Source organism: Megalobrama amblycephala, linkage group LG3, assembly GCF_018812025.1.
Source record: "Megalobrama amblycephala isolate DHTTF-2021 linkage group LG3, ASM1881202v1, whole genome shotgun sequence".
NCBI classification, from domain to species: domain Eukaryota; kingdom Metazoa; phylum Chordata; class Actinopteri; order Cypriniformes; family Xenocyprididae; genus Megalobrama; species Megalobrama amblycephala.
In genome coordinates, this window is record NC_063046.1 from 47,672,415 (window position 1) to 47,700,304 (window position 27,890).

General features: G+C 37.0%; 4 protein-coding genes and 1 long non-coding RNA gene across 10 annotated transcripts in view; 3 read left to right on the forward strand and 2 right to left on the reverse strand.

Annotated features, from left to right (window-relative positions):
- si:ch73-335l21.1 (insulin receptor substrate 1-B) overlaps positions 1-2,282 on the forward strand; it is a 57,889-nt gene extending 55,607 nt beyond the window's left edge. For all 3 annotated transcript variants that reach the window (XM_048185797.1, XM_048185798.1, XM_048185799.1), the window contains one exon: positions 1,228-2,282. Coding sequence is in view for 1 of the 3 variants with exons in the window: in XM_048185799.1 (XP_048041756.1) it covers positions 1,228-1,235 (8 nt within the window). In the remaining 2 variants the exon portion in view is untranslated. The remainder of the gene's footprint in view (positions 1-1,227) is intronic.
- A 6,024-nt stretch (positions 2,283-8,306) lies between these two features.
- LOC125265525 lies at positions 8,307-10,673 on the forward strand. Of its 3 annotated transcripts, none has more exons than XR_007184270.1 (3): positions 8,307-8,598; positions 8,695-8,880; positions 9,965-10,673. It is a non-coding gene; the product is annotated as an uncharacterized LOC125265525 (long non-coding RNA). The 3 variants fall into 3 exon arrangements; XR_007184269.1 differs by having other exon boundaries at positions 9,970-10,673; XR_007184271.1 differs by having other exon boundaries at positions 8,723-8,880; positions 9,970-10,673.
- A 1,046-nt stretch (positions 10,674-11,719) lies between these two features.
- On the reverse strand, positions 11,720-15,646 carry LOC125265522. Of its 2 annotated transcripts, none has more exons than XM_048185801.1 (4): positions 15,493-15,646; positions 15,350-15,408; positions 12,359-12,425; positions 11,720-12,220 (listed from the first exon to the last, which is right to left on the reverse strand). In XM_048185801.1, exons 1-4 carry the CDS (start codon positions 15,513-15,515, stop codon positions 11,869-11,871), a joined length of 501 nt encoding a protein of 166 aa, XP_048041758.1. In that variant the 5' UTR covers positions 15,516-15,646; the 3' UTR covers positions 11,720-11,868. The 2 variants fall into 2 exon arrangements, with proteins under 2 accessions (XP_048041758.1, XP_048041757.1); XM_048185800.1 differs by having other exon boundaries at positions 11,720-12,223.
- Positions 15,647-16,196: 550 nt separating this feature from the next.
- si:ch73-335l21.4 (E3 ubiquitin-protein ligase-like) lies at positions 16,197-17,228 on the reverse strand. The gene is made up of 2 exons (XM_048185802.1): positions 16,745-17,228; positions 16,197-16,623 (listed from the first exon to the last, which is right to left on the reverse strand). Exons 1-2 carry the CDS (start codon positions 17,172-17,174, stop codon positions 16,565-16,567), a joined length of 489 nt encoding a protein of 162 aa, XP_048041759.1. The 5' UTR covers positions 17,175-17,228; the 3' UTR covers positions 16,197-16,564.
- Positions 17,229-19,706: 2,478 nt separating this feature from the next.
- si:ch73-335l21.2 (RING finger domain-containing protein) lies at positions 19,707-26,680 on the forward strand. Its single transcript, XM_048185803.1, has 2 exons — positions 19,707-20,164; positions 24,394-26,680. The coding sequence occupies exon 2, from the start codon at positions 24,470-24,472 to the stop codon at positions 25,076-25,078; it is 609 nt and encodes a 202-aa protein (XP_048041760.1). The 5' UTR covers positions 19,707-20,164; positions 24,394-24,469; the 3' UTR covers positions 25,079-26,680.
- The last annotated feature ends 1,210 nt before the right edge of the window (positions 26,681-27,890 follow it).

A 27,890-nucleotide genomic window follows, 5' to 3' on the forward strand; every position in this document is an offset into this window, starting at 1 on the left:
AAAAATAAAATCTAAAAAACTTTTTAGATTTTATTTTTACAAATTTCAAAGTGTGTTTTCACAACTTTCAAAAAGAGGAAAAAAATAGAGAGCGATTGATAACGGCAGTCAGAAGAGAGAAAGCCGCTGTATTAGAACTAACTAGTTTTTTGTAATTTGATGCAAAAGTAATATAATACTAAGTATAGTTTTATAAATGTACATACGTTTTTTTAAAAATGAAAATATAAAAAACTTTGCAGGATTTGCAATATTATATTGATGACCATTAAAATGCGTCATCACAGTCTGTGAAAAGGGTCTGTTTTATTTCAGCTAGTTGCCAAGGCAAATTTCTCAATTTTGTTTAGTTTAAAGTGACTCTATTATGCTTTTTTGAATATTACCTTTCATGCAGTGTGTATAGAGTAATATAGAGTAAAGTGCACAACAAATAAAGTTATTGTCTCCTAAAAGAAAGAATCAATTCTGAACTGCCGAAACGAGTAGTCAGCAATTCCAGTCTCACTTCCTGTTACAGACCTACATAACAATGTAACAAATTTGCATAATCCCATCCTATGGTCTTCATTGATTGCCCACGAACAATGTCTGCTTTGACCCTCAAACACTGTAGTTGTAGCTGAGGCCTGGAAGAGTTTGGTTTGTGTTGTTGAAATGTTGAGAAGATGCTGTTTTCAGCGCTGCGAATCCACATTGATGCACTTCAAAAAGATAAGGACTCGCGCTGGAGTTGATACAGAAAAACTGACGCCATTATTTGTATTGCTGTGAATCAAGTGCTGAGGAAGGGAGGGGTTTAGAGAGACTGAATCTTCAAGCACACCGTTTTCAGACTCTTTGAGAAATGAGGTGATGTGCAGTATATATTATGAGAAAATTAAAGTGTTTTTTGATATTGGATGCATGTAAATCTATTGCAGCTGACCTCCAAAACAACATTAGGAACCTTTAAAATAGCATAATAGGGGCACTTTAAGTTTTAAGTACTAAAATAACAAAACAAAAAAACTAAACGTAAAAATGTTTAAACAATCCTGATGAAAATGATAAAAACACATCAAATTAAAACTTTAAAATGAAAATGAAAACAGAAAATCTAAAAATAAAATCTAATTCAAAATATTAACAAAAACTATAGTAGTATATCGATGATACTAAAATAAGACTTCCCATGATTGCATTAGAACATGCAAATGTTACATCTCATTTTTACGTCTTTTTCAGAATGTTGATGCCTCAGCAACGTGGAATTCTGGGAAACGGAATGCCGGCGCTCTCCCATGCACCTGAATGAACCTGCCAGAGCAGAAAGAGAAGAGAGTAAGGTGTGTGCACAAGCCCAGCCAACTTCGCAAGCACTTTCGAAAGACTATTCCGCAATGATTGGTTGCTGCAATCAATCGGAACGAGTGCCAAGCGAGACAAGCAACAATCTGTGCTGTCCGGACTCTCAACAGACATGCACAATAACCAATCAGAGAGGAAAAAGAAGACAATGGAGCCAATGACAATGACCTTTGACCTTCAACAGAAGCTTGAACAGTCTGTGTACAGTATTCTCAAAAACGATTCAGTGACTCACAATTGTTGAACATATTATATATACACAAAAAGTGCCTTGTTTTCAATTGTAGCTTTCTAAATATAGACTTTCAGTTGTTCAGGCATTGACTGATGTGCTTGAAGAGAAAGGTTGCTATTCTTTTACATTGTAAAAGCTGAACTGATACAGAAGGTAAAATCGACAGGAAAAGATGGTCTTTGGGAGCCTTACGGCAAGACATCAAAAACATTGATGGTACTGCTTTTGGTGATAATGATGAAGTAATTTTGAATGTCATCATGGTGTTCAGCTAACCTAGCATCACCGATGTGTTGATTGACTAGTTCATCACCCTCCCTGTTCCTTGTTTGTTTCTCCACCCTCTTTGCCCCATGCATTAGTACTTAAGTGCCTGTCTCTTTTCTGCCTCTCTTTTTTCTGCTCTCTTCACAGTAGCGTCCTGAAAGGAACCAGTAACAGACATTTGGCTCAGTGACACCAAGTGTCTATTTTTACTCTAAGGGTGGGGTGCTTCTGTGATGGTGTCCTGCGGTAGCTTACCTCGACTGGCACGCAAGGATGCTAGCTGACCCAATCCACACTGGACTATACCAATGATAGTCCAGAACGGGGGTGTTTAAAGGATTTAATTTGGGAATCGTTCTCATAAACTGTATCTCAGTGACACCCTTTGCTGGTCAACAGTGGTAAAATAAAAACAGGAGTGTTAAAAACATAATTCTCTCCTATGTTTTCTATCCCCTTTTTATTATTTTTTTAAATTTGTTTTACATTTTATCATGATGAATGTTTTTTAAATACTTTTTATAGGGATAGTTGACCCAAAAATGACAATTCTGCCATAATTTACTTACCTCATGTTGTTCCAAACCTGTGTGACTTTCTTTCTTCTGTGGAACATAAAATAAGATATTTTGAGAAATATCTCATTGTTTTTGTCCATACAATAGAATTGTAACCAAAACTGCTTGTTCCACAGAAGAAAGAAAGTCATACAGGTTTGGAACGAAATGAGGGTGAGTAAATGGTCACAGAATTTTCTTTTTTTTTTCATTCAGTTTTCAACTATCCACATTCTGCCTTGTCATCAGCCTCTGAAAGACCTCAGGTATTGAATATTTATGCTCTTTAGTGTGTGACGGTTGTGTTTGCAACTAATGTACATATATTATGTTTGTTCCTTACTCTTTACTGTTTGATTGGATGCAAAAATAACAATTATTGTTTACTGGATCCAGACTGAGCTGGTCTAACACACAGAACAGCCCATAATGCAAATACACACTGAACAGAACCAGTTGCTCCTGTAATCATAAGGGGAATCCCACACAATATTCCTTCAAATCCTATAGGATGATATCCAAACTCAGCTTTGAGTAAATTTCTACGATCAGAATGCAAATTAATCAAGGTCAATGCAAAGAGTAATACTGAAACAATACTTGTTTATTCTAATTACATTACAGTACATGGTTACCACTGAAGTCTTTAAGAGGTTGGTGCTGCAAGGAAAAATATGGGTAGTTCATCCAAAAACTATAATATTTTGAAGAACATTGGGGTCCAAACAACATTGAACCCCACTGACTTTCATTGCAAGGACAAAACAACATTAAGACAAATTTCTCAAAATATCCTCTTTTGTGTTTCACAGAAAAAAGTCACAAAGATTTGGAATGACATGAGTAAAGGATAACTATGTTTCATTTATCTTATTGACAGAAAAAGGCACCGTGTGGAGAGTTTCAATGTTAAAATGAAATGGGGGCTGTTCACACAGAACCTGTTTTTCCATTCCACTCGTGCTATGCTTTTCCATTATTTTTCAATGTAAACACGCGCTAGACGGACATCTTTAGCTGTTGCGCTCACATCTTTTACAGCATCTCGCGCATGACGCGGCATTCTAAAAATGTGGCGCTCAAGTTAAAATATTTTCAGTTTCTAACAAACCCATCTCTAGACCTTGCACTTTTTTCATTCTACTGCCCTGCATCTCACATTTTTAACAATGAAATCACGTTCTGAACCGGCCCTAAGATGACAGAGGACGTTTCTACAGGCTTTGCTGCTATTATAGCCTACTTTGGAAGAAACCTTGAGAACTATTGAAATGCACATATATACATATACAGTGCAAAAGTCTTAGGCCTTTTAACAATGTTTTATTGACAGATACAAACAGAAAAGACAGGAAATATGTACACAAAATATGTACACAAAATGTAAAAAAAAAAATCTGAACAAAATGGCTTCTTTAAGCAAAACTCAGTATTTAGTGTGACCTCCTGGACTTCTTCCATTTTCTCAAAGAAGAAAATCTGAGAAACTTGAAAGTTTTTTTGGCCTTTCAGTCCTTTTCCATTCCATTTAGATTTAAGAGAGCCAGTTCCTGCTATTGCTCAAGTAAGGTCACTAAATGCATGCCACTTTAAGTCATTTTTCCTGTTTTTCTTCTTTTTTTTAATACTGCATACAAATTTCCTGTATTTTATGGTTATATTCTAATAAAGGGACTGAGAAATAATTATATATGGTCATCATATAACAAGCTAAAACAATATCTAATGGTGGCCTAAGACTTTTGCACAGTACTGTATATGTATGTATATATATATATATATATATATATATATATATATATATATATATATATATATATATATATATATAGAGAGAGAGAGAGAGAGAGAGAGAGAGAGTATGGATAATGGATATATAAATAATGTATAATGGATATATACATATATAACATGTATATGTATACTGTATGTAATGTTGAGAATTTAAAGCTGCTTCAAAAAAGGGCAAGCGATGGTTTATATTGTGTTACTCGTGTCTGTTCAATCTGGGAATTACTAAAGTATTGTAAATATTTGCTCTATTTTTTGCTCAATTTCATGAAGTCAAGCCAAAAGAAATAAACAAAACAACAAAAATATAGCATATAGCAATTATACACTAACGCAAGCACATTACTTCCTTAATATATTCAGCTTCTATTATTCAGCCTCTATTTCTCAGAATTTTGACTAATTGAGGCTTTACTGTATATCTCCCACATTTCTGGCTATCTATATCTCTGACAATGATACTCTTTTAAAAACCTTATTGCAATTACTTTTTTATTTTTATTCTGAGGTGGAACCGACTTCCATAGTATGTGCCCTCTGATGCGTTCACTGTCCTCGAGCAACAGTGTGGTAACATCATCACAGGCTATACGTCTATGAATAGCAAGCTGTCTAGCTTTACTCCGAGCTGATACCTCGAATATAGAGTCTTAAGAGTCATTCCACACATTTTTCATGCACGTTTCACCAGCACAAAAGAGATCTTTATGTGGAAGGTCTGGTTTCAACTTGTTATGCGCACACACTGACATCGGTAGAAGGCTGGGCGTCTAGGATTGGAAGTGAGGGCACATATGCATGGGTGGCTTTTTACTAGAGGAGTACTTGTATTATTCAGAACACACAGTGGCCCTGGGACAGCTCTTCTCAAGGTGAATTAAACCTCAAACTCTGCAGCACTGAGAAACACTTGCTATGCAGCAGCATTTTATTTTCTTGTGCACATCAGCAGCACATGCAGGAAAAACCTGATGGCCTTTGCACATGATGACACAAACACTCTCACACTCTCACCTACAGGAGAAACACAGCTGTGAAGTTGTGCTCCACCCATGACCTGGTTGTAATCCACACGTGTCGGTATTTTTACCGCCTGGTCCCCAGGGTCTGTGGTTCAGCACACGGCTGAAGGTTATAGGGGGAAAAAAAATGCATGACTCTTTTGAACTTTTGACAAGAAAAGTAGTGACAAAAATGTTGCAAAAAACTGAATGTAGCAGCAGCTCTTAGCTACAGCCATGTATCTGTCAGCAGCAGATTAGTGTGTGTTTGTGGGTGGTTCAGGTATTCCCTACGTTGTAGGGGACAAAATGTCCCCACAAGGATAGTAATACCAGAAACCTTTGATCTTGTGGGATCCCATGAGGAAAAAGGTTATAAATCATACTATATCATGTTTTTTACAGTTTATACAGTATAAAAGATATTATGTCTATGGAATATCCCCATAAAAATCTAAAGCCAACGTGCGTGTGTGTGTGTGTGTTCAGGTAAAACCTAAGTTATGGAAACAAAATGTCACCACAAAGTTGGCAATATCTGAAATGCTTGACCTTATGGGGAAATTTTTTTGGTCCAGCTTACAAATCAAAAGTTTTTTGAAAATGTTAAAATGCAGAAAGTTTTCTGTGATGAGTAGGTTTAGGGTTAGAGGAAGGAATATACAGTCTGTACAATATAAAAATCATTATGTCTATGAAATGTCCCCATACAACATAAAAACCCAATGTGTGTGTGTTTATTTTAGGACACTTTTATAGATACCGAAAACTGTTATGCATTTAACCTTTTAACAGTTAATGATGGAAATAACACGTTTTTGAAAAATTCTGAGTAAATTTAACTCAGAATTTTAACTTTAATTTAATTTACCTTTGACTTTTCTCAATATATTTATTTCACAATGTCATTTTGAAGTAAATTGCGCAACATAATACAAAACTAAACCTCAAGCAAGTTTCAGAAATTAGTACAATACCTTATTTAAAGTCAACATGAAACAGAAGTTGCAATATTCTTTTCTTCACTATAGTGACATATAAGCAAGTGAAGGCGGCTTCTCGAACAAGAAAAAAAAATGTAGGGTGGGACTTAATTTTATCCATGGGGAATTGATTGGATGGTTTGATGGTTGTGGTTTTCTATTGGTTGATCTCATGTGAGTGACAGGTTGTCGTGCCCTCCCACCATTTAATGTAATCAGTGAAGAGGTGTTGCTGCAAGAAAAAGGGGGAGTTATTTTGATTAAATATTATGAGGGTACTTTTTTTTTTTTTTTTTAATGATGTGCACAGATAAATTATTTATAATAAATACAGCAATATTTCATAGAAAAACAATAATTGTCCATTTTGGTTTCATGGTGACTTTAAAGTATTTATTTTCTTTATTTGACCATGCAACAAATAACCAATCTCTATAAGATTTGTTTTAGTAAATCACATCCAGTTTTGACTCCATTCACACATATTTTTTTTCCAGCCCAATAAATTCCCAATATATGATGTATAAGTATAAAAAATATGCGCTATATTTTTTTGTAATGAAATATCCCGTTTCATTTAGACATAAAGTAAAATGGGTTGTGAATGGCTTTGGAATGTTGTCTTCATACAGATCACAAGCATACAGAAAATGTGCATTGTACAGAAAAATACAGTAGATATTTAAAAAAAAAAAAAGCAGAAAAAAAGTCTAGTAAATATGTACACAGAAAGGGAATATATTACACTACTTTTCAAAAGTGTGGTCATTTTTTTAATATTTTTGAAAGAAAGTCTCTTACTCTCTCCAAGGCTGCATTAATATTAATTATTACAATATTATTACAATTATTTCTCTCTCTCTCTCTCTCTCTCTATATATATATATATATATATATACACACACAAACCCGATTCCAAAAAAGTTGGGACACTGTACAAATTGTGAATAAAAACAGAATGCAATGATGTGGAAGTTTCAAATTTCAATATCTTATTCCTTTTTATGATGCACCAAATGTTTTCTATGGGTGAAAGATCTGGACTGCAGGCTGGCCATTTCAGTACCCGGATCCTTCTTCTACGCAGCCATGATGTTGTAATTGATGCAGTATGTGGTCTGGCATTGTCATATTGGAAAATGCAAGGTCTTCCCTGAAAGAGACGACGCCTGGATGGGAGCATATGTTGTTCTAGAACTTGGATATACCTTTCAGCATTGATGGTGCCTTTCCAGATGTGTAAGCTGCCCATGCCACACGCACTCTTACGCACAGAGATTGTTCCAGATTCTCTGAATCTTTGGATGATATTATGCACGGTAGATGATGATAACTTCAAACTCTTTGCAATTTTTCTCTGAGAAACTCCTTTCTGATATTACTCCACTATTTTTCGCCGCAGCATTGGGGGAATTGGTGATCCTCTGCCCATCTTGACTTCTGAGAGACACTGCCACTCTGAGAGGCTCTTTTTATACCCAATCATGTTGCCAATTGACCTAATAAGTTGCAAATTGGTCCTCCAGCTGTTCCTTATATGTACATTTAACTTTTCTGGACTCTTATTGCTACCTGTCCCAACTTTTTTGGAATGTGTAGCTCTCATGAAATCCAAAATGAGCCAATATTTGGCATGACATTTCAAAATTTGATATGTTATCTATATTCTATTGTGAATAAAATATAAGTTTATGACATTTGTAAATTATTGCATTCCTTTTTTATTCACAATTTGTACAGTGTCCCAACTTTTTTGGAATCGGGTTTGTATATATATATATATATATATATATATATATATATATATATATATATATATATATATATATATAACATTTCATTCATTAATACAGTTTATTCACTATAGTTTTAAAAAATGGTAATAAAATATGACAAGATCTCAGAATTAAACTGTGTCAGAAAAAAGTAATCTTAATTATGTCAGATAACACACAAAACATGGTCAAGTCAAAGTGTCATCTTATCTCCTGTGTATCTCAATTAAAGTTTTTTAGAGTGCAGACCTCTTTGGTATTTTTAATTTGAAATATAGGTCCTGGCGCCTGATTATCTGGGAGAGCGCGGTGAACGTTTTAATTGAAGTTTGACTGTATATATAAATAATAATAATAATAATAATATAATTTTGTTTTTTGTAAAATTTTGTAAATACCTAATTTTGTCATGCTAGCATGTGTGGAAACTTTTAAACCATGTGAGTTACAACTAGCCCTTCCATGGTTGTGCCCTGCTCACCCCAGTCCAGCCTCAAAGTTGTTACCTTTCACCTTATGCTAATTTTATACGGCTGCTAACGGCTTTAGCCTTGCAACATACTCTCATACAGCTGAGCTACAGCAGGAAGTCTTCCTGCTTTATTATTTCCCTTTTGGCTCAGCAAGGCAGGAAGGCAAGTGAGTATGTGCACATGAGAAATGGAGTTACAGAGACAGAGTACTAGTCTTGGTTATTATAACAAGCTAATTCAGTTTTTATGTTCTTTCTTACAGTCCTCTCTTTCCTCTCCTGTCCTCACAGATTTAAATCAGACACAGTTGAATCAGTAATGTGTTTAATCCATGAGCCTCATTGATTGCTCATTCGTTTGAGTGGAAGGTCCAACCAAAGTTCAGCAGACGCAGGTCGATGGGGAACAGTAGTTTTGCTGTGCATACTCATCGCCCACAGCATGGAGGGTAATTATGTTTTAATGCATTTTAATACCCTGTCATTATCGCTAAACAAAAACAGCTTTCTTTCTGACCCTTTTCTCTTGCCAGTTTCTTTCACTACATGTATCACCATCTCTCCTGCTAAAGACATGTGGCCATATTTAGCCTATTAACGTGTTTATGTGCAACTCGCTGCAATAGCAATGACAGACGTGAGTTTAGATAGTCAAACTGAGGAAGCTTAGATGAGATTTAGAGGCTCATTCTGAATGGCTGAGGCTGAAGTTATCAGACGTTGGCTTCACATCCAAACAAAAAGGCTCCCTGTACCCAAGCAGCAGCCTGAGACTAGCTGTACAGAGCGTGAATAGCCGAGTGGTGCGAGAGCGGGGAGGGGTCACGTCACTGCGGGGCCTCTATATTTTATTTTCCCCAAGAGCTGCCTGAGATCCCACAGACACATGCTACAGAATTCCCCCGCAGAAAGAGGGAGGGACGGAGGGAGGGAAACAAGAAGACTTGGGCGAGAAAACGACAGAATGCAACGTGTTCAGAGAGGCATTTTTGTCTTTTAACCTCTGTTTACTTGTCAAACTAAATTGCAATTGGAAAATCATTAAAAATATCAAACTTTTTCAAACAGTAATGTTTTAGATTCTCAGTGCAAACGTCTTAAGAGAGTGGAATGTTCAAAGCATTTTTAAGGGGGTAGTGTGGTAATCCATTGTACAATGTATGTGGTCATGATTGACAGAAAACCCCCAGTTTTTTTCTTTGTCCTGGCCTCATGCTGGGCAGCATGGATGGAGCGTAGACAAGGGGATTTTTTGCTTGCTTAGGCCCTTCTAATTGGAAAAGGTTAGAGGTCGTTCTTACAAATGTGGCTGTTACCGTTTTTATGCTATTGCAGAAGCAAAACTCTGTCATTGAGGATTAATATTATGATGTTTTTTTGATGAGTCAGAAATCAACACTTTAATTCCAGTGGGTATTTTTCTTTTTTGCATGCTAAATAGTTCAGAATGATAATTGTGTGTTTTCACATTGCAGGCATGCTCAAATACATATGCCTTCAGGTACTTTTTTTTTTTTTAATCCTTTTTGGCAGTTCAGTCCTAATCAAAGAAGAAAATGCACAGCTCCACAATGAACTCCAAGAACCCTGTGAGATCATTCTGACAGCGCTCACATCCCATCTGGTGGCCATCTGAGGCACATGCACTGGAAAAAGTATTGTTGGATCAACCTTCCTAACATATTGTTTAAAAAGTGAAATGATTCCATTTTGATTAGTAACTGAGTAAATCTTATTTCAGAAATACATTTTTGTGCCATCTAAATGTGATTTCACCAAATACAGCATGTTCCTGGATCAACATCTTTGTTTATCCTGCAACAACATTCCAATCACCCAATCAGATTTGAGGGACAAGTTTACAGTTTATGTCAGTACAAAACAAAAGACAAGTCCTTATGACATCATTCTGTAGGAAGTGATATTACTTTGATAGAAAAACCACCACACAAACCTGACTTTTTGGCAATGGATTTGATGGGTTCTGTTTTGTGTTTTATATATCACACAATTAACCAAGCTGGCATCATCATGTAAACTCGCAATTGCTCAGTGAATATTGGCTAAAGGTCCATATTTCATGCCACTGTATAAAGAAGTTGAATACAGTTAAAGTGCCTGATCTTAACCAGAGAATATTTCTGAAAGTCTGGCATTTAATTATATAATTATACGTCTTTAAAGGGATAGTTCACCCAAAAGTGAACATTTTATGTTTTTCTGTTTACCCCCAGGGCATCCAAGATGTAGGTGACTTTGTTTCTTCAGCTGAACACAAATGATGATTTTTAACTACAACCGTTGCCGTCTATCAGCCGTATAATGCGTGTCAATGGGAACTCCATCTATAAGAGTCAAAAAAACATGACTGTGGCTCGTGATGACACATTGATGTCCTAAGACACGAAATGATCGGTTTGTGTGAGAAACCGAACAGTATTTATATCATTTTTTTTACCTCTTAAACACCACTATGTCCAACTGCCCTCCACATCCAAGGTGCCCTCCGGTTAGTGAGGTCTGAACGTGCTCTGACAACGGAAGTGAGGTCTCGCACTCATTGAAGCAGAGCGCAAGACATCAGTTACGTCATCAGTTCCGTCGTTTTTGACCTCACTAACCGGATGCTGAACGCAGTTGGACATAGTGTTGTTTTAGAGGTAAAAAAAATGATATAAATACTGTTCGTTTTAGAGTTAAAAATCATCATTTGTGTTCTACTGAAGAAACAAAGTCACCTACATCTTGGATGCCCTGGGGGTAAGCAGATAAACATCAAATTTTCATTTTTGGGTGAACTATCCCTTTAAATTATAGCACAAGCATATTAATTATCTTGAAATTAAAAGTTACTGAACAATATAAGATCCTCTCTCAAACATGACTTTTCCTTCATTAAAATATCAGTACATTTCAGGAAAATTTGAACCAATGCAGAAATTAAAATTCTTTCCAGTGTGTGATTAGGTTTCAGGTTTTGCCTGAACAACTAACATCACAGTTTTTCAGCAGTACTCAGAAAAGACAACTTGGAAATTTTAAGGACATTTCCAGCGAACTGGACCCAGATCCATGGGGATTCCATCTCCACAAATAAACTAATTTCATTATGTTCAATGACAAAAAAAAAACTTCTTAAATTTGTATGAAAGGGTTAGCAGACTCTGATATAAGACATCTTAAGCTGAATATTTTACTATACTTGAAAAGAACATGGATAAATATTAACTAAATTATTTGAACAAATGTTGTTTATCAAAAGGGAAGTAAAGAGAAAACTACTATGAAACTCAGAACTCACAAATTTAATGCAAATTCAATTTGATGACAGATCTGGCGCCATCTACCTACAGAAGAGAGAAACGCCTCACATTGCAGTCTGTCGGCGTCAATGACGGCTGCCATTGGATACAGTTAAAAAGAGAAAGAGGCACATCTCATCCTAAGGGAACTGTGACCAACAAAGTGGGTATAAATGTTCCCTCAATACCCTCTGCTGTAGGTGTAGTATGATCCAGCTGTGGCTCAGAGGAATAGACGGTTGGTTGAGGTAGAGTATATTCTTCTGTAAATGACTGCTGAGATTCTGTGGTGGTGTCTATAGCAGCTGTTGGCGTAAGCTCAGGCCCACTTAAATCCACTGTACTTTCATCAGTTTCATTTTGTAAGGCAGAGGTCATAGAGGAACTGCCTATTGTAGTGTCAAAAAGCGGCTCTTTAAAGCCTTCTTCCATCCGTGGGGTTGAAGTGGAGCCGTTTTGAACACTGAGATACTTTTCTCCCTTTGCCCTGCTGTCAGAAGAACGTGGTTTAGTGAAGGAAGCACTGCCTGCTATATCTGAAAACCGAACTGGTTTATAATAGTTAAGACCTGTTTTTGTTGAAGACATGTTGCGATTTGATTTGGTTGAAACTTTATTAACGTACCTTCCGACAACAAAGCTGCTTGTGGGTCTTGATGCCTGGGACACACCGACAGCACTGAGGTCGATATCTGTATTGGAGATTTTAGTCATTTTATTCGTCCAGTCTGAAGTTACGTTAGCTTGTTGGATGTTAGATTTACTGTAAAGTTTGTTAGCAGATCTGTATATAGTTGACAAGCTATTGGTTTTAAGATTATTAACATCAGCAGATCTGTATATTGCAAATGGAGAAGATGGGATTTCATGGATATTCTGGTTTGAATATTTTCTAGATCCTGTTCCTTCTTGAGTCACTTCAACCCGCCTACCAATCACAATGCTGCTTGTTGGTCTCAGTTGTGTGGCACTGTAACTTTCACTAATATTTGATTGTGTTACTCCAACTGAGTTTCTGTCCTTAATTTCCTTTGCTGGATTTACCAGACCTTTATGTTCCTTGAAGTTATACTGGCGAAGTGGCTGGATAACAGCATTGCCTATTCGAGAATATCCAGTCACTTTGTTCATAAGAGAAGACTTATAGATCGGAAGAACAAGCTCTGATGTGGGATTCTCATGACTGGTGATAGATTTCATGGATGCTGAATACATGTTTGGTCCAACAAACCTGGCGTTTGAGGATCTCACTGTTGGGATTTCACCTTGGTTAGATTCAGTCTGAGCTGGAGTGTTCTGTGCTGAAGAAAACTTGCTTGAAATCCACCTCTGAGATGTTTTTGACTGAACTTCATCCAGTTGTAATCCATCATACCCTATTTTAAGATAGTTCTGAAGGGAACCTGCTCCATTATTTGTACCAAGACCTGCTGAAGTATTTGTGCCAGTTACTTTCATCGCTAAAGCTTGAGCTCTAACATGGTGCTTTGGAGCGTCAGTCATGGTGTTACTTGCAGCTTCAGTAGAAGAGACCGTTTCACGCTGAGGTCCATTATCAAAAGAATCTGTCTGATCCCGATCAGGTTGCTTTTCTTTGCTTGTTTCAATGTCCTTGAACTGGAAAAGTGTCTTTTCATAGCTATTATGTATCAAGGGCTTTTGAGCGAGTGCACTTAGGGCTGAACGCGGACGAGCAGGGGCATATTGCACATTAGATGAAGAGTTTATGAAAGGCTTTTGGCCAGAGTGCATTTCTGTATTTTGTAGAGATATCTGCAATGTAGGGACAAAGGTGAAACCTTTAAAAGCATATGGCTTTTTAGAAGTCAGATAATATGGTCGGTTTTGGCTGCTAGACATACCTGAATTTTTAGCAGTGCCTTGAGTAGCGGACACAAATGGACTAACGCTATGGACTCTCTTCATTGTGTTACCTAGCACGGGACTTGGCAAAGGATCGTTTTTAGTGAGTAATGATTGTACTGTACTTTGGCTGGAGGAATTAAGATCTGTCCTATTTCGTGCATTATGCTGACTTGGCTTCATTAATAAATGATATGTTGTGTCTGGTAGATTAAAACGTGCATGTTCTGAAAACAATGTGTTCTTTGCAAACTGCATTCGTGGGGTCAAATGTGTGCCCTGTTTTGACTGGTTAGATAACGAAGACTTCTGCATTTGGATGCCACTGTTTTCATTTGATAGGAACCCTTTGTAAGAGCGGCCACCATTGGTCTCTGAAGGCCTGATGGCAGACATACTTGTCAAATGATCATACTTCTTTTGACTGTGAAACATTTGAATGGGCGTATAATTCGGACTACTTCGTCCCTTATTTTGGTAACCATTTTGCGTCAATGTCGATTGAATGTCCTTGTCGGTGTAGCTGCTCATGGCAGATTTTGTATTTCCATACTTAAAGCTACTTCGCGAATTTGCTTTTGGACTAGCAAGCCTTTCAGAGTCAGACTGCTTGACCTGATCACGTTGGGAAGAAAACATCTGAGCTTTTTTAAAGGGAAGGATGCTTTGACCTCCATTTGAATTTGACATCTTAAATACTGGAGCAATTGGGGTTCGAACTGCTGGAGGTTTGAACACCTTGGAAAGAGCTACGTCCCTCATATTCTCATGGGAAATGACTTCGGTCCCAGTAGAAAAGGCACTTGGCAATGATTTGCTCTCTTGTTGATTTGTTCTTACTACTGAGAGAGACATACTTGATGGTACGTCTTTTTGATTCTGACGATTGTTTTGAAGAACGTTATCAAATAAGACATTTCTATCACTTTCGTGCCTCATATCATGATTCACTGTTGAGCTTCCAGACATGTAATTGGTTGGAATTCTTTCAGCATGTGTCAGTCTGGTGATCGGCTGGGAAGAAATATTTTCCCTCAAATAGGGTTCATTGAGTCCTAATGGTCTTGAACTGTCTGGATACATTTCCGTTTTAGATTTTGAAATATGCTGATATCCAAATGACCCAGGTCTAAACACATCTGCTGCATTCATCTCATTCACCAGACCGTTCTTCATCAGTCTTGGGGCCAGATTCATATCAGAGCTCTTTTGGTTCTCTGTGAAGTGTAAAGGATTTTGTTCCTGGTGTACCGTTTGGAAAGCATAGCTTCTTTTGGCATCAATTCCATCATATTTGACGCTTGAATAATCAACAGGATTATTTCTACTATTGACATTGGATGAGATCTTATTTGGGACTGAACGGTAATAGATAACAGAAGCTCTTGCCTCAGTGGGACTGAAGCTTGGATTTTTGGCAATGCCATAATTCCTCAGGCTATATGGAGAGGAGTTGATCCTCGGCAGCTGATATTGGTTGTTAAATTGTTCTACATTAAGAGTGCTTCTCATTGAATTTTGGATGGCTGGATGAACACTTCTGAAATTTTCCAACGCTTGTCTTTTGATCTTTGGATCATTTTCCGTGATGTCTCCTAAAGACATTGGTGATGAACCAACAATATATTTAGTCATTTCTAAATGGATATGGCAGGAAATTTAAAGCGAGTTTATGCAATATATTTTCTGAAAAACACCCATAGCCAATCTAAATATTTACAGACTGAGATTATTCTTTAAAACTAAACCTTACCTACTGACAGTTCAGGAAAACATCCCACAACAGAGAGAACCAAACAAACCAATGGCAGTCTATAAAAAAGTAGTCATTCTTAAGAATTACAACAATGGAAAAATGTATTTATGAACTGTTGCAATGAAGCTCTGAATGCTTACCTCAGATAGTATTGAAGAAACATGTTTTAAGGACTAATGAACTTGTGTTTACGTGCCACACAAAGCTTTTTGTCACACCTGCTCAAAATTACCCTACTGATGTAGGTTCCCTGATACGCTAACATTGCTGATCAGTATCATGCTGATCACTGATGAGGTCCACCTGAATGCATTTAAAGCTAAAGACATGCACATTCTCACATATTTCCATGGGTTTTAAAAATATGAATATGTGAGACTCTATTATTTTCTAAAACAAGTACAAGACAAACAGTGTGCTAAACTGAATTAATTATAAATAATAAAAACTTTTATTTGGTACAAATGTAGCAGTATACAGTAATTCCATATTTTATCTTAATAAAAATGTAGAAAAATACTTAAAAATAAATACATAAAATAAATTTGTGATCGTGAAACTTATTAAAAAAAGTACAAACATAATTTAGGCTCTATCATTTGATACAAATGTAACACTGAAAAACTTCTTAATTAAAAGGATACAACAAATACAAGTAACATTTCATAGCAATTCTTCAGTACAATTAAATGACAATTAAAAAGGAGAAACCCGCTTTCTTTCTTTCTTTTTTTCTTTCCATGATTTTGTAACAGCAAAAAACAGCACCAAAAAAAATTACATTGGCCTAAAAAATGAATAATCTATTGGCAATGTAGTTCATTTCAGCATTTTTTTTTTTTATCATGTTTTGTTTATGTTTATGGGTTGCTCTGGGACAACCCTAAATGTCTGCTATGGCAACAAGTCACACCCAAAAGCAAACAGTCCTCCTGTGTCCCGCAGGCACTGACATTCCACCTTTTCAGTGGAAACACAAACACAAACACATGGCATTTATAGGCTCCCATTGCGAGTTGTCACCCATTAGCTTGAGGCAGGGCACTGACACCCACAGACATGGAAGGAGCCATGCCCATCCCAATTATTCGGAATAGCAGTAAAGCAGTACGTTTTCCAGTCGTTGATTCAAATGATTACACCTGGTCTCTTAAATCATGCATGTGTGGTTTCATCTTTTGGAATGTCTGAGAACAACAGTTCAACAACTTTTCACATCATGTAGCAGGACATCATTGCCAGGTCCTTCAAGTCCGCATCAGTCATGCAATCTGAAAACACAAGTGACACACATGACAATTAGTTCTTTAGGTACTTAATTTAAGTATTATTAAAGACATTCAAACGCACATGACTGTTTACAAAAGCACGTTATCGAGGTAAAATACTCACTTCTCCGCACATCCCCGTTGACTTTTTTACACAGGCGCCGTATGCATTTCATCAGGTGTCCTTTTCGTGATCTTGGTGGCGGTGAAACATCCTCTTTTGGTGGGCTGGACGCGTCCTGCTTGGGCTCCTCGGTGTCTTCGTCGTCATCCGTACACTCCTCCAAGCTGCCCGCGGATACTAGCCGCTCAAAAATGTCCTCGTCTACGGGTAGGTTCTCCTGGACTCTCGCATCTGACAGCGACGTGGAGTGACGGCACAGCGGACACGCTATCCGGGGCTCGGGAATCTTCGCGGATTGCGCGAGCATCGACAGACAGCTCTCACAAAACGAGTGTTTGCAGCTCAGCTGCCGAGGACACCGCCGACCGGTGTTGTAAGATTGGTAGCAGATTCCGCACTCCATTTCTGGAACCATTGTGTCCTGTTGCATGTTTCTTGTTGCGAACTCTTCTTGAAGCTCTTGATAGTAAAGTGCCGGTGACTCACGTTGGGGATTCTTATATAGTTGTTTAGTGAAGGCAGTACGTAGGAGGGAGGAGCTTAAGTTTTGGACTCACACACACACACCCCTTAGCGACACTCCCTTTAGCAACAGGACTTGCATTTCCAAACACAGTGATGTCATCAGCTCTAAACGCGGTGATGTCATTTACCTTCAGACAGACTACAGTCCTTTTCTGGCCTCCAAATGCATGACATAACTTTATCAAAAGTTAAATCAGATTGGCCTACGTATCTTACCATATTTCTGTACACTTGTATTTGTTATTTGTCAGTTCACTTGTTGCCCTAAATAGAAATAATTAAAGCTTGTATTAAGTCGGAATTCCCCATTTACTGATTTTGCCAGGCATTTTAGATTTATGAAGGCACATAGGCTATGTTCCCAAAAGGGAAAACTGAAACTTGGCCAGTGTGTGGGTGTCTAGATCTTACTGATATGTAGGGTTAATTCTGGTAAATCCAGTAAATCAATGACAAAGAGGCTCAGTTTACCTGAATTCACCCGCACTGAATTGTTTTTAAAAAATGCTGTATAATTAATTAATTATAAAGTTTTTTTAAAGGTATTTTTAGATTCAAGGTGACATTTAACTTGTCAGACTTGTCTCACAGAATTATGTAAGGTTTTTGACAGTTGACACTGTACAAGACAACAGTACAATTATTATATATGTCACATACAATGGCCCTTTTTCCCTACTTAGTTTACCAGAATCAATGTCTTTATGAAACATTGAGTTCCCCTTCTGTAAGTTTGGAGCAAACAACTGTTTTATAAAAATAAACAAATGATTACAGTAAGGGATATACAATACACCAGAGCTGAGAGCCTTATCCAAACAAAACCTCTTCACCCCACTGTTATTTCCCAGAATGCACTCCTCTCCTGTAATTTCCCTCCCCGTCATTCCCTTACTTGGGCTTGGGTGTGCCGCACTGTTTCTAAACTGGCTTTAGCCGGCTGTCCCTTCCTCAGAGTGTTTTCTTCTCAGCTTTCTTCTCCAGAACCCACATTTGTTTAATCAGTTATCTAATGCTTTTGTGTTTAGGTCAAAGTTAATATTTTGTCAACATTTTCAATATATATCTTATTGAAAATGTTGGCAAACTATTAACTTTGATCTAAACACACACAAAAAAAATCTTTTTTTAAATGTCCTTTTTTAAATGTAATTAGGTATAATAATGCCCCAACTTTATTTATAATATATATATATATATATATATATATATATATATATATATATATATATATATATATAATTATAATATAATAACTTAATATCACACATGTGTGTGTGTGTGTGTGATATTAAATTATTGTAGCAATACCTAAAAAGTACATAATTTCTGTGTTTCCTAGTAAATCCTGAAAGAGGAGACCTGACGTGTTATACGTGATCAAGAAAAAAAAAGGTCAAAGGAAGTTGAGAATGTTATCCATGAAAAAACGCTGGCTGATTATATATCACTTCCAGTCAAGTTGAACGTGCTGTTAAACACTCATTAAAACAAAGCAAAACCTGTGACCGTCTGCAGTCTCATGAGTTCAAGGGCAAAAAGCTCTTAATCATTTACTAATGCAACAATAACATGGATTGTTACAGTGCCAAATATAATCTGTGTGTGGAAAAAGTAAGTGTATACTATGAAATGTGCTGTCCTTATTTAATGGGCATAATAATGCCCAACTTTATTTGAACAGCAATGATAAGTGAAAGTATTTAATGCCTTTCTAGATGCATAAACCTTCCTCTTTTGGTTTTGGCATGATGGTGCCGTGTTCTTCAGTGCTTAAAGGAAAATTCTGTCATGATTTACTGACATCCTCGTGATGTTTCAACTTGGTGTGACTGACATGTTTCTGCGGAACACAAAAGAAGATTTTTTTTGAAGAAGGTTTTACCTGTTTCTGTCCATATATGAAAGTTAATATGGTCAAAAACAACACTGGACTGAAGCTTTACGAATCTTTTGTTTCGAATAAGTGGTTCAGAGCGCGTATCAAATTGCCAAAGTAACGTCAACCATTGAAATTTCGAAACACTTATGATGTAATGAAGCCTCGTTTACTGAAATCACGTGACTTTGGCGCTCTGAACCACTGATTCGAAACAAAAGATTCATAAAGCTTTGAAGCTTCACAAAGAAGGGTTTTGAAATCGCCCATCACTATATATTGTTGAATAAAGTCCTTATTTTGTTGTTTTGGCGCACAAAAAGTATTCTCGTCGCTTCATAACATTAAGGTTGAACCACTGTAGTTACATGAACTGATTTAAATGTGTCTTTAGTACCTTTCTGGGCATTTGAAAATGTAAATTAACTTGCTTTCAATGCAGGCCTCACTGAGCCATCGGATTTCATCAAAAATATCTTAATTTGTGTTCCAAAGATGAACAAAGGTCTTACGGGTGTGGAACGACATGAGGTTGAGTAATACATGACAGAATTTTCATTTTTGGGTGAACTAACCCTTTAATTTCATGGAGTGTACATGGCTTTTCACAGCACTGTACTGTATCAAAAGCAAAGGTAAATTTATGTAATATTTAAGTAATATTTTGCATAGTGGCACATCTATGAAAGCATCCCACAGCAACAAGAGCTCTTGTTGCTGTTCCCTCTCCTAGTAACCAAGTCATCTCTTGATAATAAATGTCAGTGAAACCAGCTCCCACCCCAGCGATACAAAGCATGGCATCAGGGGAGGGAAAGCGACTGTAAGAAAGAGACATTGGTTAGCGTACAAAAACACACGTGCAGCGTAAAAGCAGGTCGTGCTAAATGGTGACAAAGCTGAGTCAAGAGTTTTTTCTGACCTGTGACTTTAAACTGTCCCACAATGGAACCTGCGCTCACGTTTGAAAAGGCACAAACCGCTTCATCTTGAAAGAAAACAGAGGGGCTGGACCGGTGAGTGAATCTTTCATGCACTGAGCTAATAGAACACTGAGTGACAGCAATGTAAGCCGTCTTACGCAAATAAACTCACTGATAAATTAATAGATATTTACTTGACATTTCTATGTTGTTGCCAATTTTCTTGAATAAATAATCCACTTTTCACTGTAACTACATTTATTCTTTCTGAAAACAATACCATTGTGTAAGTGCAAGTCACATGGCCAGATCTCAAGCTTTTTTGTTTAATGCTGTGTATTTTATTTCAGCTACAATTGTAAATTGCAACTACAAATGTAAATGAAACACAAATGCATAGAACTTAAATTTTCATACATGTAAAAGTCCAAGTCTGCACATCTAAGATATTGTTGCTAATTCTTTAGAGACTTGCATTGCTAGGCAGCCCCTCCTGTGAGTGATGGTTGCTCTGACTATATGTCCACTCGAGAGTTGGATTGAAACTGCTGCAACACTAATAAGAAAACAGACAGCTGGGTTTATTAGAAGTAAACAGTTCTAATAAACCCTGACATATTTGTCATTTTTATATGTGCGGTTATCATAAATGTGTACATATTTAATACTTGAAAGCTTTTTTAATACTTGCAGCTTATGAGACTACTGTTTCCCATTCAATGTGCACAAGAAAGCTAAATCTGATGAATCATCATGAATGTGATACCAAAGGCGACACTTTCATATTTACTGTATATGTATGAGTATAATAGGCTAATCAATCATGTCAATGTGACACTTTAGTCTGTGCTAAGACAGTTCAACATTTCATCACGAAAGTGATTTCGTGCGCAGGAAGTGTGAGAGAAGTAACTTGTGAAATGGTCAGTTCCACTTTTTTATAAACTAGATGAGTCCTGATTAAGCAGGTTTAAAATCTTGTAAATAAAAAGTAGAGTGTTTCATCTTTATATGCATGTTTATTTGTACAATGGTAAAGAACATACAAACTGTAGCACTTAAAACTTAAGACAGTTAGTCATTAATTTCATACTCTGTAAAAAATAATTGTAATTTTAGCAGAAAAAGACTGTAAAATGCTACAGTAAAACCTGTTGGTTTACCAGTAAAGCCCTAGGTAGGCCTATACTTCATTTTTTTTTACACGTAGGCTAGTGTATGTCCACAGCCTTGGAAAGTATAGGCTACTTCATTTGACTCGCACGTAGGCGTTCGACGCATGCGCAGTTTTGAGCTTTCTCTCGCGAAGAGTTGCAACCCATGTAGACACAAATGCGGGTACTTTCTAACCTCTTCGCACAATCTCTTGTCTATGTAGGCCTCCATTGTCACTGTAGCTTGCCTTGCATGCATTCCGGTCTGTTCTGTTTATGCAGTTTTTCTTTGACTACCTTGTGAATCACCGCCGCCAGGGCACGGCAAACTAATTACTGCTAAAAAAAAAAGAGAAGAAGTATGCGCCGCAGTATTGCATATGTAGCGATTTTTTTCACTAGATTTAGTGACTTCCCTGCCCCTTTTGATACTTTTTTCAAAAGTTTAGGGACAAATCTAGCAACTTCTTGGACAAACCTTATCTAGATTCTTATTTTGCCCACTGATCTATATTCATATTTATATAGATCAATGAATTTGCCATTATGATGTCATCTAGTGACATTTAGCTACAAGTTTTAGCCCATTTTAATTGAAAGCAGTTGGCAACACTGTACGCGTGGTTACAAAAATCCGGCGGTGCGCGTACAGTATGCGCATACTCTTCTGATGACAGAATTCGCGTCACGCGCATTATACGCTGACCCTCGCGTACACGTAAAAAGTGATACTATATGGTGAAAACTGTAGTAGATCAAGACATTTCCTGAAAAAGTAAAATACAGTTATAGTTTTTGGAAGTGAAAAAGAACAGGTCACCTTGTAAATTTACATTCCCAGAATTCCCAGTGTGACATTTAATATTTGACCATTTTAATTTAAATACTGTTCCCTTTGTTTTTATCAGCGGTATGAGTTTAGTTTTTGTGTTTGTGTTTATTTGCACCTTCTATAAAATAGGATTTATTTCATCTTGTGGAAAGATTTTTTTTTTTTTTTTTTCAAAATAATGCAAAAGCCCTCTTTTTGCAAAAATTGGTGGCATCACTGTTTCCTATGCTGCCTTCATGTGCCATCAGAATTATCGTACAAGTGTCCTAGTTAAAAATTGGACATGAAGGCCCTCTCAAGTAGTATTTACCACTGGGAAGATTGGGGATAATTTTCATACCCAAGTCAGTTGGGCGAGCCAAACTTTAAATATGGCCGAGGGGGAAACGATTGCTGCTGTGACTGCTATTGTTTATTAGTTTTTTCCACAACAGCTACAACGCCTTGTCTTCTGGTTAAAGTAGTGCATATTTACATATATAAATAATTATTTGAAGTGTATAGTGAAATAGACTGTATTTGACCAAAATTCCAGAAACTAAATAGCCCGGTGAATGTTTATATGGTTGTCAGTGAATGAGACTCTAAATGTCATTTTGGCTTTAATAAGATTTTCCAAATAAATAGGCAAGAATAAGCCCAGTGTCCTCCATGATTCCTGTTTTTTTCTGACAACAAACCACTTGAATGCGATGAGCTCTGTGGTAGATTTTCTCCTACGCACCTGACTTAAAGGTGCCCTAGAATTAAAAATTGAATTTACCTTGGCATAGTTAAATAACAAGAGTTCAGTACATGGAAATGACATACAGTGAGTTTCAAACTCCATTGTTTCCTCCTTCTTATGTAAATCTCATTTGTTTAAAAGACCTCCAAAGAACAGGCGAATCTCAACATAACACCGACTGTTACGTAACAGTCGGGGTGTACGCCCCCAATATTTGCATATGCCAGCCCATGTTCAAAGCATTAGACAAGGGCATGACGTCTGGATGTGCACAGCTGAATCATCAGACTAGGTAAGCAAGCAAGAACAATAGCGAAAAATGGCAGATGGAGCAATAATAACGAACATGATCCATGATAGCATGATATTTTTATTGATATTTGTAAATTGTCTTTCTAAATGTTTCATTAGCATGTTGCTAATGTACTGTTAAATGTGGTTAAAGTTACCATTGTTTCTTACTGTATTCACGGAGACAAGAGCCGTCATTATTTTCATTATTAAACACTTGCAGTCTGTATAATTCATAAACACAACTTCATTCTTTATAAATCTCTCCAACAGTGTAGCATTAGCCGTTAGCCATGGAGCACTATAAAACTCATTCAGAATCAAATGTAAACATCCCAATAAATACAATACTTACGCGATTAGACATGCTGCATGACGAACACTTTGTAAAGATCCATTTTGAGGGTTATATTAGCTGTGTGAACTTTGTTTATGCTGTTTAAGGCAAGTGCGAGCTCCAGGGGTGGGGTGCACGAGAATTTAAAGGGACCGCAGCCTGAATCGGCGCATATTTAATGATGCCCCAAAATAGGTAGTTAAAAAAATGAATTTAAAAAATCTATGGGGTATTTTGAGCTGAAACTTCACAGACCCATTCAGTGGACACCATAGACTTATATTACATCTTTTAAAAAGACGTTCTACGGCACCTTTAAATTAAACCAGGTGTTCCAGACGCCTATGAATTTGTACTCTAAGCGTACTTCAATACCTGTTAAAGTCGATCGACGTCTCAGCCTGTTTGAGCATTACCACTTGGGAATAAGATCTTTAGTGCTCCGTTAAACACTATCACTTGAGTATGGAAGTAAGATTCTCTAGTGTCTGGGTTCAAGCCCTTATGTTACTAGGTAAAAGGAAATTTAGATCTGCCCAAATCATGGGTTTATTAGTTTGTGGATTACTCAATATGTCATGGGGCTATTATATCTAGACAGTTGTCTAGCCGTATTCATTTCCCTTTTTGTTATATTCAGACATGATTAAGACACGCACTGACTTTGGCCCAAGGTTTGGGGACATTTAGGTTTCAAAACCGTAAATATTAATCCTGCAAGGACAAAGAAATGTTAGTTATGATTAATTAAAAATTCACAGCTCATAATTACAACTTCAGAAGTGGGAAGTAGGACATTTCTGATAGCATGTGAAGATAAAACCTGATTAATCTGCCAGATAAAAAGTGTTTTAAATTTGTATGTTTATATGAAAATGTTTAAGGACATACATATATAGCACCAAAAACTAACATTCTTTCTCAATGAATAGCTGGGATCTCATATGGCTCATATGTTAAAATAATAACTTTTTTTTCTAGGTTAATTCAGAAGAGGACGACTCTGGAAGTCTCTACTGAAGATTAAAAGCTCTGTGGTATCACAGCTTCCTCCATCATGTCAGAGACTCAACCAACCCCTGCACAAACTGAGGTGCCTTCAGAGTCTCCAGAGGTGGAGTGTCCTGTTTGCTATCAGGAGTACGACCAGGACTCCAAACTCCCACGCATGCTGGAATGCCTTCACGTCTTCTGTACGGAGTGTCTCCGCAAAATCCAGCTCACTCCTTTGCACCCGCCTGACCCCAACAGCACCCCCTCAATCTCCTGCCCCCTGTGCCGCCACTCCACCCCGCTACAGGGTGGCGACACATACTCTCTCCCCTGCAACTCACGGATTCTCGCCCAGCTCCCTCCCGTAGCCTTTCGCCTGCCTGCGTCGGTGTCTGCCCGGCTGGCCACGGTGACCCAGCGGTTGGTTCTGTCCCTGGGGGAGAGGGATACCCGCTTCATAATCCTGCCCACTGTTAGTCTGAGGGTGGAGCAGATGGGAGACGGCACAGAAAGGGTAAACCCAGCTGGGGTGCTGCATCGGGAGATGGAGGTTCTGAGGAGTCACAAGAAGAGCCTGATGTGTGTTCAGGTTCTGGCTATCATCTTCTGGATTATGTTTGTGCTGACTTGTGTTCTTGGGGTTGTGTTTGGGCCAAGCTTTTTCCACAATTAGGAAATTAAGGACATGGGTGTATATCCCCTATATGTATATACATTAATATATTTATTCTGTCCCTGCATGTAACAAAAATTAGAACTTTTAGATCATTATAAATAGATAATTTTGATTACTTGTTTTTGTCAATTCTGTCAACCGACAGGATAAGCAATTAAATCTACAGTTGACCTAAAAATATTTGAACACATAAATGTTTGAATGCCATTGGATTAAATAATAAAATATTAAGCATTTATTAGCAATTTTAGATAGCATGAGCAGAGTTTAAGCAAAACATTTTAGAGTATATAAAGTTTAAGAATGTAACTGTATGTAACTTTTGGCCCTCTAGCGGTTAAAAAACAAAACTGCATGCATTCTGCGGAAGGACATCACAATATATAATGCTTTACAATGAACTCTGTTAGAGAGCTACATATGGCAATTTATCTGTTCAATAAAATACCTTACTCACATACTGAGTAAAAACACCATCTCCTCGTCACTTTTACAACATTTCAAATCCCTCAGTTCTTGCCATCTCCAAAAAGCCAAGCCAGTGTTTATTCTCATTTTATTACAAGCTCTGTCACGTTCTCTTTTTGCCAGCAGAATCTTCTCTGTTCAACTGTTCAAAAAAGTTACATATTGTACCTTTAAAAGAAATGCAAAAAATTGTGAGATTAGATCTGAGAATAGCTCTGTATTATTGTGTTTAATTCAATTTATTTTATATATCAGGTTTAAACTTTTTAATGTTCAAATACTTTATGGGCCCTCTCTATGTTAGTTAATTTTGTTCAAATTACAATGTGTGTATAGTCTTACAATAATCTCTGTCCTTGACTGTTATGTGAATATTTATCTACATATTTTGTGAATAAAGGGTAATATTCTCTCTTTTCTCTAACTTTATGTACAGAATGTTGTTTTATGCAAACATGAAGAGTATAGAAAAGAAATTTTTTGTTGTTGTTGTTGTTTGTTTGTTTAGAACAACAACAACAATGAATGGCATTTGAATGAAATAATTTTTAACTAGAAGTGACTGAATCGTGGAGACTGTCCAGAATGGGCTTTTTCAGAAATGATCATGAGTCCCTCTTGTGGATGATACACAAGGATACATCTGTAAACGGTTTTGATTGATTGTACTTTATCAATTCAGATGACTGAAAATATATTTGCATATAAAATCAGAGATGAATACTGTTATCCTTTTTAGTCAAAAAGGATAAAAGTTACAAACCTTTTTTGTGTACATTGCCACCAAAATTGCCCAGGAAAAGAAAATAACCCTGATAGCAAGGTTTGTTGTCACAATACACGTGGCAAGTTGTAAAAATGAGAAACTGAAGTTTATTGACAATGATTTGAGAATAATTTGTTAGAAAAATAAGGCCTATCTGCAGTAAAACTCGACATATGTGCATTTACAATGTATTATAGGCTAGTAAATAGCTTTAATAAAATAACAAAAAATAGCTATATTGTGATAGAATTATTATGAGGAAAAGATGCAACGTGATGCATCTAGAATCATTTTATAATTGAAATGTTACTCTCTGAAACATAATTAAATCGAATCGTAAGGCAAGTGAGGATTCACAATTCTAGCCTCAATGCCTTCGGTGATTGGTCTAAACCAGGGATGGACAACTCCGGTCCTGGAGGGCCAGTGTCCAGCAGAGTTTAGCTCCAACCCTAATCAAACACATCTGAACCAGCTAATCAAGGTCTTTAGGATTAGTAGAAAGTTATAGGCAAGTGAGTTTTTATCAGGGATGGAGATAAACTCTGCAGGACACTGGCCCTCCAGGACCGGAGTTGTCCATCCCTGTTCTAAACATACCGTGCGGTGCATTATGGAATATTTTTCCCATATATGGGTTTTGATTTGGTGTGTGCCAAATTTGGTGGTATTATTACCACTAGGGATTTTAATGTATGGTTCCTAGGTGATTTTGTTTTGGAAACTTCAGAAAACTAACAAGATTTTTCTGACTCTATCGAATTTAAACAGGTGTAGCTCAGTCATTTTTTGTCTGATTCCAACAAATCATACACCATTTTGAAGTGTTTTTGTTAGACACTAACTCATTTTTGAGAATTTGCTCATTGTGACTCATTTTGCCAGCACGGGTCACATATGAGTGAGGCTCGGAGCAGCAGTAATATGTACAATAAAATGCTTTTTTGGACATGAACGACTTTTTAACGTATTGGTTGAGTGAATTATTCAATGACTCTTTCATAACATCAGCTGTTGCATCTGAAATCGCATACTTCCCTATACTATAGGCGAAAAACAGTGTGTGACAAAAGAAGTGTCCGAATTCACAGTACTCATAAAAGAGTAGGCCAAAAGTAGCTTGTAGTTCTTTTGACGAGATTCTGAAATGTACATAAGATGGACTCTTTACTAGCTATCACGAGGCCACGGGAAAGAATTTCAAAAACATAAGGAGCTGTCTGTTCTCCAATCTCTCGCGGTACTTTAAAGGGATAGTTCACCCAAAAATGAAAATTTGATGTTTATCTGCTTACCCCAAGCGCATCCAAGATGTAGGTGACTTTGTTTCTTCAGTAGAACACAAATGATGATTTTTAACTCCAACTGTTGCCGTCTGTCAGTCAAATAATGGGAGTGAATGGGAACTCGAACAATAAGAGTCGAAAAAACTTGCATAGAAAAATCCAAATAAAACCCTGCAGCTCGTGACGACACATTGATATCCTAAGACACGAAACGATCGGTTTGTGCGAGAAACCGAACAGTATTTATATCATTTTTTACCTCTAATACACCACTATGTCCAACTCCGTT

Coding starts and splice junctions, on each gene's coding strand:
- si:ch73-335l21.2 (XM_048185803.1), top strand. CDS start 24,470: ATGTCAGAGACTCAACCAACCCCTGCACAAACTGAGGTGCCTTCAGAG.
- si:ch73-335l21.4 (XM_048185802.1), bottom strand. CDS start 17,174: ATGCAACAGGACACAATGGTTCCAGAAATGGAGTGCGGAATCTGCTAC. Junction 16,624..16,744: donor CAACGGGGATGTGCGGAGAA/GTGAGTATTTTA, acceptor TTGTGTTTTCAG/ATTGCATGACTGATGCGGAC.
- LOC125265522 (XM_048185800.1), bottom strand. CDS start 15,515: ATGTTTCTTCAATACTATCTGAG. Junction 12,426..15,349: donor TTTTCCTGAACTGTCAGTAG/GTAAGGTTTAGT, acceptor TCTCCAATACAG/ATATCGACCTCAGTGCTGTC. Junction 12,224..12,358: donor AGCAGCTTTGTTGTCGGAAG/GTACGTTAATAA, acceptor TTCTTCTGACAG/CAGGGCAAAGGGAGAAAAGT.